The sequence below is a fragment of the Colias croceus genome, chromosome 8, assembly GCF_905220415.1.
Source record: "Colias croceus chromosome 8, ilColCroc2.1".
NCBI lineage: Eukaryota > Metazoa > Arthropoda > Insecta > Lepidoptera > Pieridae > Colias > Colias croceus.
Genome location: NC_059544.1, coordinates 9,477,515 through 9,493,354, shown reverse-complemented (window position 1 = coordinate 9,493,354; position 15,840 = coordinate 9,477,515). Strand labels below are relative to the sequence as shown.

Below are 15,840 nucleotides of genomic sequence, written 5' to 3'. Positions count from 1 at the left end.
TTCATGCGTAAGAATTTCTGGTCCATTTTTACTTTGTATATGAGACAATACTTTTTAATTTACTACTTTAATTTACTACCTCCTCGTGTTTTTATACTACCTTTGTAACCAACAAATGCGCTGGGTTCATGCGCCAAAGTAGACTCCTGATCCGGACCCACATTATGATATTCCCGTGATGATATAGATGTACCTCCTGAGGATGCCACAGATGGCTAACTATCTCAAGCGTTTCTCCGGCTCGTGTTCTTCGTGGATCACGATGAAAACCTAACCGGAATCATTGGTAAATAACAGCAAAGACGTCGACTTGCACCACATATGCTAAACGCTCTCATCAATTACTGAAAACTAGCTTCATCGGTCACATAAACACAGTACATAAGCTAAGATAGTAAAATCAGTGGTTGGGGTGGCTATTCGCCTAAAAAATAGAACTCAATCCTATTGAAACTGTCCTGGCTTGTCAACTAGCTAACTAGTTTTCTAGCTTATAAACGAATCTAGTTTTGTCTACACGAAGACAGAAGCTTGCTAGCTGACTGACACTAGCTTGCTATCATAGCATAAAAAACTAGCTTTTTGTATCTCGGACATAAGGGAAAAGCATTCCTAAGAATAGATAATATTTTCTCAAAACAAATATTTTTTGGTGTCTTTGAATTTAAAGCGACAGTTACGTGTGATTGACGTGCGGTGCTTGTCCTTATTAATCTATTTGGAGATTAGAATAAAATGTCATCAGAAGGAATTGGTTCCGGCAAAACTTTAACAGGACAATCTCGTGAAATAGTGTACAATGTTTTTAACTATTTCATGCATCATAATAAAAAAAGTGATGGTGGATATCCTCTAATGAAGGATTTGTATGGTTTGACATCAGAGGCGACTGGTGTTTCTCAGAGAAGTGTTCAAAAAAATGAAACTAGAGTCGCATTTATTTTTGAACATACTGTAAGTGAAATTGCATAAGTGTGAGTACTGTGAACATGCCAGCTTTCCTTAATTGACCGATACTTAATATTATTACCTGTCCTGTTAATGAAATAAACATTCGACTTTCGAGTTCGAAAAATAGTATTTCTTCTTATCTAGAAACAACAAAGTGTTTATGGTTTAAATATATCGATAGCCTAAACACAAAACAATGCAATACCCATCTACGTTCTATTTAGTAGGTACTATCAAACTATGCGCCTCCATTACCGAAGGAGCGACGTGACTGGCGTGGTAATGCCAAGGACCAATAACTTGGACGTTCACCTATTAACGCATTCTGTTGACATATTCGATCTTATTCTAGAATGCTCTATGAATTTTGGATAGACAGCTTTTGAATTTACAACCTTAGAATTGATGCAGTTCATATTTTTAAGTGCAGTGGTGGCTCAGTGGTGAGACCTCGGACTTCGAATCGATAAGTCCGGGGTTCGAGACCAGGCGAGCGCGCAGGAATTAAATTGATTTTTCAATTTATCTGCGCATGTTGTAACATCACCATTCACCACTGCTCGAACGGTGAAGGAAAACATCGTGAGGAAACCGACATGTCGAAGAATTAAAAAGTTCGACGACATGTGTCATCCGCCAACACGCACTTGGCCAGCGCGGTGGATTATGGCCTGTACCCTCATAGGAGGCCCGTGTCCCAGCAGTGGGAACGTATATGGGCTGATGATGATGATATTTTTAAGTATGTTCCAGAAATATTTTCTAGCTTATAATCCGCAGCTTCGCTCGCGTAGTCAAAGAAAAAACCGCATAGCTCCCGTTTCTGTAAGATTTTTGGGAAAAAACTATCCTATGTAGTAATCGAAAATACCCTCTATCTGTGTGCCAAATTTCCTGAAAATCAGTAGAGCAGTTTTTGCGTGAAGGAATAATAAACACACAAACATACAAACTTTCGCATTTATAATATTGAGTAGGATACTTTGATAGCGTTCAGAATACTAAAGATCGCTCTCAAACTTTGCACAGAAATGCCAAATTTATGTCCAAAGTCCAGAATAGATTTAATGAAAACTACCTCCGTCAGTCTTGGTATAATATTATTAACTTGGAGAAACTTTGTTCGCTACATTGATTGTAAGTCTAAGTTTGCACTATTTGTATTAATATTAACTTCAGAAGTTTCTGATCTGTATACTTAAAATAAACAAGTAAACTATAGTTTACAGCATGTAATTCGGTCTTATACCTAAATATCGAGAATACTTGGATATATAATTCAATGAAAAACTTTGGTTGCTATGTATTTTTTTTATAAAATGTAATATAGAATGACATAACTTATTAACATATTAATACGACCAAACAAACCAAACATCTGCTATTTTATATTTTAAAGGTCAAGAGGAAAACGACGGAGGAGAATCAGCGACATTTTAATCAAATTTATTAGTCTTTATTTTGCGTGATTTATAATAACATTATTTTATTTCAAAACGACCACAAAAAGGAACAAGATAGAGTTCTATTTCGAATGGCACAAATGAATCAAGCTTTAACCAATCTGTTAAAAATTAAATTATCTCACGTAGCATAGCTCGACTGCGTTACCTATACGCACATAGGTACAAAGACAATAGACATATTGTTTGATAGGAAGCTAGCCTACTGCTATGATCCTTATTCCTAGCTAGTGACGTCATAGGAGCCTAGGTCCTTCCTGTGCATATACATACACTCCCCCCCCCCCACGTAAATAGCCAATATAGAGCCTAGAAATCCTGCGTTACATGCGAAAGTTTGCGAAGATACTTGTATGTTTGTTACTCTTTCACAAAAAACTACCTGAAAGAGAAACCTGACACCTTACTTAAATAATTATACTTTAGTTATTTAGTATTTAGGTTTATACATCAGAATTCAGATGTAAATACTTCGTTTTGACCGCGCTTATATTTTATAACATCTGCATATTATGACTTATTATGTAAGTATAATTTCAAAAGTATAATATTTTAAGTTTTATTTTATCTGCAATGGAGCTATAGAAACTACTAGAAGAAAATAAGTAGGTACATAAATAGTTACACATAAAACAGCCAAGCTTTGTTTTAGCAATGCCGATATTTCTTCGTTTTTATGTAAAACAAACAAAAGTTCATTTTCAATAGATAATTATTATGTTCAAAGTAAATTGTGTTTCAAATATTATATTTTACACTTCAACATTGCTAGTTGCAAAATAACTGAAAGAGATTGTAAGTTCGCATTGCTTTAATTCTTGCAATATTTTTTATAATTCCATTTGACTGTATGTAACACTATCTTAAATTGAAACGACCTCAAAATGGTTATAAATTATAATATATCTTCACGAATACATATCAAATGTTAATCGTCTCATAAAAAAATTAAAATGATTTTTTAACTAAATATAAACTTGCTTTGCCCATAAAAAATATATTGTATAGGTAGATTTGCGCGACTAAAATGAAATTTCACAAATATTTTGTCATGATAAAATTAAAATTATTGAAAAAAATTTAATCTGGGCAAAATTGCAACAAGCATCTATTGGCTCTGCTAAAAACTTATGTATCACTTGATACCTAAATAAAAATTGGAATAAAATGGAATTGGAATAAGTGTATAAATGTGACCATTGGTTTTCAAAAGAGATTAATTCATAAAAATCTTTGACTATGAACCGTTTAATATGAAATACATTTTTGTTTTGTGATGCCTGCATAAAGTTTCTTCTTTCACCATAATATAGAACAATCTAGAAGTGTTACCAAACAATGGGTATAGTTACAGGCCAGGGGTGAAGGGATAACACAGATGATCGCTTGCGCAACCGCTTGCATCTTCCGTTCACCACGCTTGAGTAACTGAACGGCGTGGGATGGGGGATAGGCTGTAGCGGGTTCTTCTTAGTATTTATTATGCTTCGATATTAGCCAGTCCAACACACCGTTTGTTTTATGTGCGATTTTCACATTTACCAATTAAATATATAGATCGGAAAATTGTAATAGAACGCATTATTTTTCTAATGTTTATGTGAGTAATGGATTATACCACGTAATGTCTATTATTATGAATGTATTTTATCCAATTTATTGATGGTTCATTAAAATGGAAATATCAAAACGTATAAAACGTTCAATTTTGGAGACAGAGTATTGGTATTTTTATGATAAACTATAACGATCATATCCCTTTAAAGCAAGCGCCTTTGATGAAGATTAGATTTGATTTAGATTAGAGAATTTAGATTCTCTCATTTTGTTCAAACAAAAATAACAATAAGCTACCAAACGAAAAGTAAAAAAAAAGAGTACAATATCTGAAAAGTGTCAAAAAATGTTTCGTTGTAAATTACCATTACAAAGCCCATTTACAATTTATTAGGTTTATGGAAAACCACATTACTAAGAAAACGCTTTCCGCTCCTAACTTGAGTCTCTGATAAAGTAATGCGGTATATCTGTACGTGAAGCAACTTACTTTCAAAGTAAATCGCTTTTGCAACTCCGCAGTGGTCGAGAATCGAGATGCTTCGACTAGTTATCATTTTTTACGTCTGGTTTAAATGTTAACATTTCGTTCCGTAACTCATGCTTAATTAATAGTAATTTGGTGCTTGTTGATCATGAAATGTCATAAGATGAACTTTACGTGTTAACAATTTAGCATTCATTGTATTATTACGTTAAGTAAATAATTGAATAGTGTTATATTATAGTGACTATAGTGTATTATAATAGTGTTATATTATAGTGACTATAGTATACACTATTCAATTATTTACTTGACTATAGTATAGTCTGTTCAAGATTATGTTTAAGCGTACTTTAAGCATTACTAAGACAAATATTGATAAGTAAGAAAGGATCGAAGAAAAAAAATCCGGAGTATATTTGGTATCGAAACCTGAAATATATAAATCAAAGGCTAATGACTTGATAAATTGTAAAATATCCTGTATTTTATTCACTCTTCTATTGGAAAAGGAATAAATAAATAATCAAACGCTTCATAATAATAAGGTTCTCTATCTAGAGCCTACAGTGACCTAGTTTAATTATATTTACGTTATTTTTTTATTCAATCGCTTTATAGCTTGACGATACAATTTGTAACTTTTATAATTAACTAGCTGCTCCGCGCGGTTTCACCCCCGTGGCCCCACCCCTGTTGGTCGTAGCGTGATGATATATAGCCTATAACCTTCCTCGATAAATGGGCTATCTAACACCGAAAGAATTTTTCAAATCGGACCAGTAGTTCCCGAGATTAGAGCGTTCAAACAAACAAACAAACAAACAAACTCTTCAGCTTTATAATATTAGTATAGATTATTTGCTTTGATAAAATATGGTGCAATTGACATTAAAGTTTTGTTAAATAATAATTTGAATTTATTAAGTGATTGCCGTAATTATTTGGGTCAGTACAATCCGGAACAAAATAAGCATATTATTGCATTTAATTGTACATAAATATTATATTAAGATAAAACTAACCTATTTTCAGTAATTTTAAATTTCATAACAATCGATGCAATAATATACACGAGATTGAATAATTCATACAACATACAACATAATACCGTGACCACGCTCGAAATGTGCGAAACGTGGGGATAATAGATATCGCGTTTAAAATCCGTTAAAATGTTTAATTTCTAATTTATACAAATTCAATGCCTGTTTTAAAATTCTCAAATTTTGCATTTTTTATGAAAGACGTCACCAAATTTTTCGAGATTAGAAAATATATTTCCCATGTACCTACCTACAGGCTGTGATGTCGATACCTACTATGAAATGATCAATAGGACTCATACCTAGTTAAACAGACGCTGATTACGTAAAAAAGCAGTAGGAGAACAAAATAAACTTAGGCTAAAAATAGAGTCACAAAGATAAACCAATATTTGCCAAGAATTATTAATTATTTAAAGTGACTGCACGTCGCAACTTCACTCGACTATATTAGTATAATTAATTTTCATAACACTGAGTGTACTACATAGTTCATTTATCAATTCATGTTAATTAAACCATCTTAAATTTGCTGGAATAGCCGCGAGTGTAGGCGTCACCTAGTACTAGTAGGGTTTAGTAGGTCATTGGATGCATTTCACATTTATATTATCGATTGATATTCTTTACGGAAAGTGCTTTCTTTTCCTTGTCCAATCGAGTTACTCTTTCAATAGTCTCTATAGGGAATTGAATCTAGCCTTCGCTCTCACAACGAACTAGCGCTAGTCACTGTACCAATAAAGAGCACTTTAGAAAACCTACTGTAAACTATTCCATTACTACTATAAAATTTCCAATACCAAAAAAAAGTTGCCGTGTGTCATAACGAATTATCTAATATTGGTATTAAAACCAGTTCGAAAAACGCACAATCAAAACATTTCCATACATTTTAAACGTCGCCTATTAACCCCGTTTGTAACCTAATCCTCTAATTTCGATGACGAAAGTAAACAAGCTAAATTGCACTCTTTGGCTCTATAATTATGACTAAATTCGTATGCCACCTGTCTCAGTATTGGATGAAACCGGTATGATCCGTGACGCGTATGTCGCGACCGTGCGACCTTGACACTTGACATAAAACATTTTCTTCATTCATCTGGCTTCGAATACGTAACCTTGTCCATGGCAAAGTTACACAAGAAAGTCGGAATGTTGGAATACATGTCAATATTATGATATCAACTAGGTATGTTATGGAACATTAATTAAATGAAACAAAAAAGGAGCTTTTTAGCGTTGGACGATTTAAGAGAAATTTTGTAATATTTTCTAATATCTTTTTTTACAAAATTAATGGATAGTGGATTCTTTTATCGACTTAATTGCATCTTTATTAATTGGTTAGGCAAGATTATTTAAGCATATTTATAAAATGCAAAAAACCCACAGCAATGTAACTTTGGATAAATTTCCTTCTATACATAATATTATCTATATAAAATTCCCTTGATTTTTCTATTGTAACTAGTTCTATATCGTTTAGCGTTGATAAAAGTGTATCTAGTGAGTTTAAGTATAAGACGTTTTCCAATATTCAGAAAAAATAAATAAAGACACCAACATTAAATAAAAAAAAATCAGATGTTTTGCGCGAAGTGACAGTAGTACCCACCTCAACGCTTCGCTTAAGAGGCGTGCAATAGTCTAGAATGAATTACAGTTAGAAAGGGTTAAGAAACGCTAACGAAAACCTAACGTGCTGAATCGATTCGAATCTGACCCAATTCGGGTAAAGAATACTCGACCTTATTAAACTGTATTCTCATCTTGTTGTGTTAGGCAATTCCCTGGCTAATTACTGCGATGTCTAGAAAATTATTTTCTTAGTGTATAATATTCACGAGGTATCTAATAGATTGTAAGATCTTGTATTATTCGAGTCAATTTATTTTCCTTCTTCATTAAAAAATGATTGAAATATTCTTCCATAATCCAAAATGTGCGGACCTTGCGGTGGATGTTGCGGCGGCCCCTGCTGCGGGCTGCGGCCCATGCTGCCCTTGCATAACAATCTAAAAGTGCTTGTGTTCCGTCTAATTGTTGCCGTTTTGTCTAAATAAATTATACAAAATATGTATTAATTATTAAACGTGATCATTTTTGCAACGTAACGTAGCTAGGCAATATTCAAAGAAAATCTATATAATTTTTAAAGCTTCCATCTACCTATTTACACTCATAATCGTTCAAACTTGAATATAGGTACAGACCGACAGTATTTATTTATTTACATTTATAATATGATCTAGCTTAGACCATACTTTGACCGACATTCCCAAAAACGTCGGTCAGTATTCGGCCTCCTTTCACACTAACCTCATGAATACGGTCAGGGTCTCTTAATTTCATCTAACGCAACAAAGTGTAATGATAATTGATTTAAAATCATAATAATATGTTAATTCTGTGTGTTTATGTCACGGTTAAATATACAATGAGGTAATGGTAACGGTTTTTCTGTGCTGTTTGCTAAATATAATAATACTAGCTGCTCCACGCGGTTTCACCCCCGTGGCTCCCCTACTGTTACCCGTAGCGTGATGAAATATAGCCTATAACCTTCCTCGATAAATGGGCTATCTAACACCGAATGAATTTTTCAAATCGGACCAGTAGTTCCCGAGATTAGTGCGTTCAAACAAACAAACAAACAAACTCTTCAGCTTTATAATATTAGTATAGATTATGTATGCCTTTCATTTAGACATAAAAATATGTAGGTGCCTCGCTATAGCAATAAATGTTTCTTTCTTGAACATAATATGATGCTAAAATTAAACACTGTTTTATTCTGCATAATTATTAAGTATTATTTATTTTTTTATCTTGTCTTGTCATGTCTTGACCTCACGGGGGCGAAACGAGTGTTGTTGAGGGTTAACCTTTTTCTTTAAAAGTGCCTAAGTTTTTCAAAAACACGTCATAAATATCGTTTCTTCGTTATTGATTTTTCGATAAAGGTACTATTATATCGTATTGTAGATTCAATAAAAATGTTTTGGACTAGCTATAAGCACTTCACGTTTACTTATTTTTATACACATAAAATGAAATAAGATCACTTAGTTATTTATATCCTACATAATATCTAATTAACGCTTACTTCCGTTAAAAGTGTTACGCACTTATGAGGACCTCCGACTTTTAAATCCGTGCCCATATGAGGTTCTGTCAATCAGATAAATGGAAGTGCTCCTTTTATAGTAGCCTGTCACAGGGTGGTCAAGAACGACCAGTTTTTTTATATAATTATTTTTTTTATTTTTGTCTTAATTTTTTATGTTTTTAAAGATATTTGAAGAAAAAATTGATTAATGGTTCAAATAATGTCATATATTGCTTATTTGAATTCAAAGAGATTGCGAGAAAAAGCAGACTTCTAGAGAAACCTGTGTTTGTACTTCAGTACGTAAATTTTCATTTCTGAACTCTATAAGACTTTAAATTTCATCCACTTTAAATGTATTTTAGTGTCCTAAGATATGGTCTCTTTTAAAGAGGTTGTAAATTTTTGTGAGCAGTGCTCATCGCTTACCATCAGGCAACCACCAGTTGGGTAGTAGCTGCAACAAAAAAAAAGATATCGTGTGCTAAGTCTTGAACCTCAATATTTTATTTTTATTTTAGGATCCCACCCGAGTGGTATGTCCAGTAATAGACGTGATCAGCATGGACACCTTCCAGTACATTGGAGCATCAGCAGACCTACGGGGCGGCTTCGATTGGAACTTGGTGTTCAAGGTAAGTCGAGTGCCTGACTGGCGATTTATTACTTAATGTATTTAAATGATATCCAATCGTTTGAGATTATCTAAAACCACTTTTTGTGAACAAAGTTTCAGTTTAGTTTTTAGTTAAATTCATGGCACTCCTTTTTATAGAGAGTGAGAAGTTTAGCAAACCTATATTTACTCCATTTTTTATCACGATCAAATAAATAGTTTTAGTTATAAAATATTATATGTATGTTAGTCTATAAGGTATTTATTCTATGGGTCTGTACAATTTATTGTCTGTTACCTGAAATAAATGTTATAAATAAAAAAAAAAATACTTTAGAACCAAAAACTTAGTCCTGTCCTTCTAACATTGCATCTCATACAATTTAATGCTTATTCCAGTGGGAATACCTATCACACGCTGAGCGAAGCGGTCGTCTCAGCGACCCCACGCAAGTGATCAGAACTCCAATGATAGCTGGTGGCCTGTTCAGTATGGACCGAGCGTACTTCAACAAGCTGGGCAAATACGATATGAAGATGGACGTGTGGGGAGGGGAGAACCTTGAGATCTCGTTCAGGTGGGTACAGAACAAATATAATATATTTTTAATATTATAAAGCTGAAGAGTTTGTTTGTTTGAACGCGCTAATCTCAGGAACTACTGATCCGATTTGAAAAATTCTTTCGGTGTTAGATAGCCCATTTATCTCACAGCTAGTATAATATAATAAGCAAAGAATTTCATGACAGAAATCAGGTTGGTTGAAGAAAGTATGATTGGAATTTTATGAGTGTATAAGATCGTTAATTCGTTAGCAAAGTTGCATCTAAAAGTAAAAAAGATGCCAATATAGAACGGTAATGTCGGGCGTAATGTAGACTGCAGAGACGCCAGTTTTGTATTATTGTCAAGAAATATCCATATCCAGAAATATTATTCGTAGGGCATCCAAGTCCGCCAAAATCCGTTTAATTAAACAGTATCTAATTCAGAACACCTATGCTCAATTGAGTGCATATGAACGTTTTGAAACACCGGGATGGATCAGCATAAAAGTAGTATTTTATAAAACTTTTAAGTACATAGAATTTTTTATGAATATATTCTTAGTACCTTATTGCAACCAGGTAGGTGGATACTTAAACTTTTGTTGTATACTCCTTCATATCTTTTCTATAAATAGAAGTTAGGTAGTTCCACAAATATGGGGCAGAAGTAAAGTCATAATTGGAGGTTTAAAGTTGAAAATTTGCTTTCGTAGGTGGAACGTAAAAGTTTCAATGGGCGTTGAAATGTTAAAATGAGTTTAAAGAACAAAGCAGACGGTATTATTTTGATATTAAATTCATGGAAACTCCACGTGGGAACCTTAATGTATTTTTAAAACGTTCCTTCTAAGTACATGACATTTAAAATTCGATTATCATACGTGGATGTTTCAAAAATTGCTGAATTGATATTTCTAATAAAAAATGTGAGATCGAGGAAGAATAAAACCAATATGAAGAATAAAATCGTCATTTTGCTACCTAAATATGTGCAATTTTTTTTACTATTTTAGATTAACTAACATTTTCTTCATTAGTTTATTCCAAGTACATGAGAAAGTTTTTCAAGGTAATTTGCGTTATCTTTTTGTAAGTGTAAAAGATGTAGGCATGATATTTATACATAAATGGTTTGAGCGACATTCAAAACGATCCAAAAGTCACATTTGCCATCATCGCTATTTTAAGGAACTCAAATTTTTATGCAATAATTTAAAAATACCATGATTGCACATGCACAAAACTACATACAAAGTTTAACTTTGTGACAATCTCATAATGTGCATAAACGTATTCGTAAAATAGAACTAAATGAATATAGCTAGTACAAAAACAAAGCTAATTTAATGTTTTTGTGGACATACGGAGCGACATAATCGACTTCCGACTAAGCTCCTTAAATAAAGAAAAATAAAACTAAATAAAAATTCATTCTCTTCAGGGTATGGCAATGCGGTGGTTCGCTAGAGATAGTGCCCTGCTCCCGGGTGGGCCACGTCTTCCGCAAGCGACACCCCTACACGTTCCCGGGAGGTTCGGGAGCGGTATTTGCGCGGAATACCAGGAGAGCAGCTGAAGTGTGGATGGATGATTATAAGGAATTATACTACAGGTCTCAGCCGCTGGCCAAGCAAGTAGAGTATGGAGAGTGAGTATCTTCTTCTTGTGTTGTTTTTCTTGTTTGTGTTATATGGACTTTCAATTTTGTCCGTGTTCAATGATTACGGGCAACCCTAATCCTTCTTCCTAAAAGATCATCTGACAAATATACAAGTCCTATTCAATTCGGTTCTGTAGATATCTCTAGGTATCTACACATTCTTTCGTAGACGGAAACACTCCTTTTCTTTTCTTTGTGACAAATTCCATATATTTTATTTATGAGCTATAGATTGTTGCTATAAAAAGCCCTGCAGGAATTTGAAAATCTTTACCAGAATTTAGTAAAATTTAAAAAAACATTACTCTATATAATTCAGCCCCCGGAATCACAGACACAATAGAAAATCTATTGTGTCTTGGTCCGATTGGGCCGCTCGGTGCTCAATGGGTTAACTTTTGGAGTGTTTTTTTTTCATTGTTATCTCATCTAATTCAAGCATATCGGAACGCAAGGCGCTCCGCGCGTCGCTGCACTGCAAGCCGTTCCGCTGGTACCTGTCGCACGTGTACCCCGAGCTGCAGGTGCCGGCGCTGGGCGGCGCGCGCGCGGTGCGCCGCGGCGCGCGGTGCCTCGACACCATGGGGCAGCTGGCGGATGGGACACCTGGTGAGTTTTCTTCATGGTCTAAGATCCGAATATAAGTCCACCTGCAACAGCGTGATAATAGAATAATACCAATTTTATAATAAATTTAGTGTAATAAAAAATGTATTTAAAATGGGTTGACTGGGAAAATCCTGGACAGGATATTTTTTAATTAATTATTAAAAAATCTTTTATTTTCATTTTTTATTAATTGCAGTTTCGAGATAATAAAACAATTTTGTAATAAAACAGCGCTGACATAATTTTTTTTTCATCATCCTATCAAGTGAAAGTAACTGGTACCGACATACCTGTTTATACTTGCCAACCTAGCTATTTGTCCCGGTAAATATTAGAAAACAACTATGACTGCACATTCTGTAGGTTTCATACGTCTTTAACTATTATAATTTTTTTTTTTATTATCTTGATACTGCAATTAATTAAAAAAAATGTTAAATTCATTAAAAATGTCCTGTCCAGGATTTTCCCAGTCAACCCATTTTTAATATATTTTTTAATACACTAAATTTATTATAAAATTGGTCTCATTCTATTATCACGCCGTTGCAGGTCGACTTATATTCGGATCTTAGACCATTAGGAAACACGTATATCATCTTTAGGCCAGCTCGCTAGTGGAACACCAGGTAATAAGGATGAAACCTAATTTAAACGTGTTGAGCATGAGCATAAGGAAAGCGCATATCGTGCGGCAGAATCGAATAGAAGCACGGTGGCAAGCAAGTTTTTGAAGTTTTAGGTGTTTTCTAACACTCTGGAATGAATTCTGCGCTCGAGTAGCTCGCTGATATGGCGCCCATTGAATATTTATTATCTTACAACAATGATTTGTCTTTACGTTATAACCATATGGCATTCTGCTATTGTTTGAATAAATAATAAATGTCTTATTTACTTCGACTAGACACGATGATAATTAAACGTTCTTATAAAATCCTTTTTCCTTCCAGGACTGTACCCATGTCACAACACAGGCGGTAACCAAGAGTGGGTTTTCGACAACGGTCTGATCAGACACCACTCACTCTGCATTTCGCTGTCTCCCGCGGGTCTCCCCGTGCTCGTACCTTGCGACCAGACCGATGAGAATCAGCTCTGGAAAACTAAAGGATCCCTAATCAGACACCTTAAGACGGACGCATGTTTGGATTCAGATAAGTCCACTTTGTACTTGGCGAACTGTGATAAGAATAAATCGAGCCAAATGTTCTCCTTCTGATCTGGTCTGATGGTTAGATTGGTCATGGCACTTCGTTCAGCTTTTGGTTGAAGTTTGTGGTTACTAAAGTTGTGTTTTGATATGGAAGGAATATAAAGAATGGTTTTCGAATGTTGAGCAGAAAAACCTATGTTGAAGGAACTTGATTAGTTTTATGTTTTTGAACTTGATTAGAGTTTACGGTCGGATATTTATAAGCACAAGGCAGTATGAATAAAATAAAAACCTAAATTACGCTTCTTGATACTTCCTTATAAAAAATGTAATATCATAATTTATTATTGTTTTTAGAAAAAATAATACCAATTTATTTCAATAATTAGTTACTTAGTAAAAATGTTCTAATGTGCGAAATCCTCTAAAAAATATACTTAAATCAGAAATTTGACAGAGAATATGTACAGTAAAATATAAATTCATACACGCACTGCTTGTGCCTATGAATGTATTTAATCAAATACATACATGAAACAAGGAATGTTATAAATGCTTAGTTGTCCGTATTTAAGCAAAAAGGAACCACCCAGCAAAAACGCACTTCTGAGATATCAAAGGATTTACAAAAACATTTGCAGCTCTGTTAGATGAAGTAAAATTAATATTTATTTTATTTAAATTCATTGATAAATTACTTATTTAAGTATGTGTATATAAATATGCTCTGAATATTCTTAAACTTTCTAGATAATTAAAAAAATGTGCATGTGGTTCCTTTTAACATTTATCAATTGATAGGTTTTCTATTATACAAAAAAGAACCACAACCCAGGGATTTAATGATATAAATGAAACTATGTATTTATAATATCGTAATAAAGCTTTAATTAAAAAAATATATAAAATAAAACTTATAGAGGACGTTTATTCGACGTTGTCATCAAATTGGATTTCAAAATCCACCGTGTCTATGTGGTCTTCTATTGCATCATCACTAATGAGACCGTTATAAAAACTCTGTGCATCTTGTGGAATAAGATGTAATATGGCCTGAATATCGCTTGAAGGTGAAGAAAAATTTTCCAGAGGCATCGACGTATAAGATTCTTCGTTACCTTCTGTAATACAAAGAAAAAGCTTTAAATCAAAACAATAAAGCCACGTGGCTTTTATACGTAGGTATATGGCGACAACAAAATATTATTAGTTCTTATAAAGCCGTATGCCTACTAGACGACTAAGTATGTCCACCATCTACAAAAAACTGGCTAAGTGTGAGTCGGACTCGCGCAATCAAGAGTTCCTTACCATTGTCTATAAAAACGGCACGGTTTATTGTATATAAATATTTATTTTATTCTGTTTTTTAGTATTTGTTGTTACAGCGGCATCAGAAATAGATCATCTATAAAAATTTCAACAGTCTAACTATCACGGTTCATGAACCGTGATAGTTAGCTCTGTCTCATGAGACAGAGGGACAGACAGATGGGCAGCGGAGTCTTAGTAATAGGGTCTCGTTTTACCCTTTGGGTACGGAACCCTAAAAATCATATGCAACAGTGACCAAACCTAGCAAAAATTTAAATAAATAAACTCGTTAAAATTTTGAATTTCGTGGGCTAGGGCCTTGTTCCGGTCAAAACAGTGGCAGCGCGAGTTTTAAAATCAAACAAATAATCATATGCGCTGAATGTACTGTACTGAATCTGAATCTAAACGTATTTTACCAAAATAGTAGGTAGATACCTAGATCATCGACAGTTATTTTTAAAACAGGGTTTAGTAGTTTCATCTCACAATGACAAATGAATCGTAACAAAATGACTCTTAATTCGACTCGCCTTCGTGAACAACAACTGCAGTGTCGTTAAAATACGTAAATCCACAGAAGATTCCTCTTGTACTTACTTAATGTTTTAAATTTAAATTGTAAAATCACTCCACAATCGGGAATGAATCAAAAGTGGATAAAGCGTACCTGCATCTCAGATTCAATAAGTACTTAAATGCAAATTAATAATAATAATAATATGTACTACTTACCCGTTGTATCTTCATTTTAACTTCGGTGTTCGTCTCCAGTGCTTTTCTTACCAATTGCTTGCTTATTTATTTATTACTAAACATTTTCATATTTAATTTTAAAGGTAATTAACAAAAACAATAGAACTTACTTCGCGGAGAAAAAAAACGGTCGTCACGTAGGTATTCGAACTACTTCGCTGAATTTCACCTATATTCGACGTTTTGCTTTAAAAATTGGAGTTATTTAAGCTATTTATGCACTTTCAGCTATTTAAGTAATGAAATACGTTGTTTAAAGATGAGAAGCATTGTACAAGTCAAGGCATTTGGTACCTTAAAGCGATGATGGGTTTCAGAATGTTTTACAATTTTTATTTATGCATGATAGAACCGAATGCTTGTGGTTTTATTTTGCAATAAAAAATTACAATTAAATTATGAATTTATTTTACGCATAACCATACCACAGAATCCTGGTTCCATTTTGTGTATTAAAAATAATTGTTATTAATAGAAATGTGTGTAATGTATAATGGTACCAAGTATGTGCGGATCTGTTTTGTATAAAATGACATGATAGTAATATCGTTTATTTGTTTGAA

General features: G+C 33.6%; 1 protein-coding gene across 1 annotated transcript in view; it reads left to right on the top strand.

Annotated features, from left to right (window-relative positions):
• The window catches only part of LOC123693536 (polypeptide N-acetylgalactosaminyltransferase 2-like), a 65,529-nt gene extending 51,766 nt beyond the window's left edge, over window positions 1-13,763 (top strand). Inside the window, exons 6-10 of the mRNA XM_045638695.1 lie at window positions 9,138-9,251; window positions 9,632-9,810; window positions 11,224-11,430; window positions 11,882-12,051; window positions 13,005-13,763. Of these exons, the coding sequence (XP_045494651.1) occupies window positions 9,138-9,251; window positions 9,632-9,810; window positions 11,224-11,430; window positions 11,882-12,051; window positions 13,005-13,273 (939 nt within the window). The 3' untranslated portion in view covers window positions 13,274-13,763. The remainder of the gene's footprint in view (window positions 1-9,137; window positions 9,252-9,631; window positions 9,811-11,223; window positions 11,431-11,881; window positions 12,052-13,004) is intronic.
• The last annotated feature ends 2,077 nt before the right edge of the window (window positions 13,764-15,840 follow it).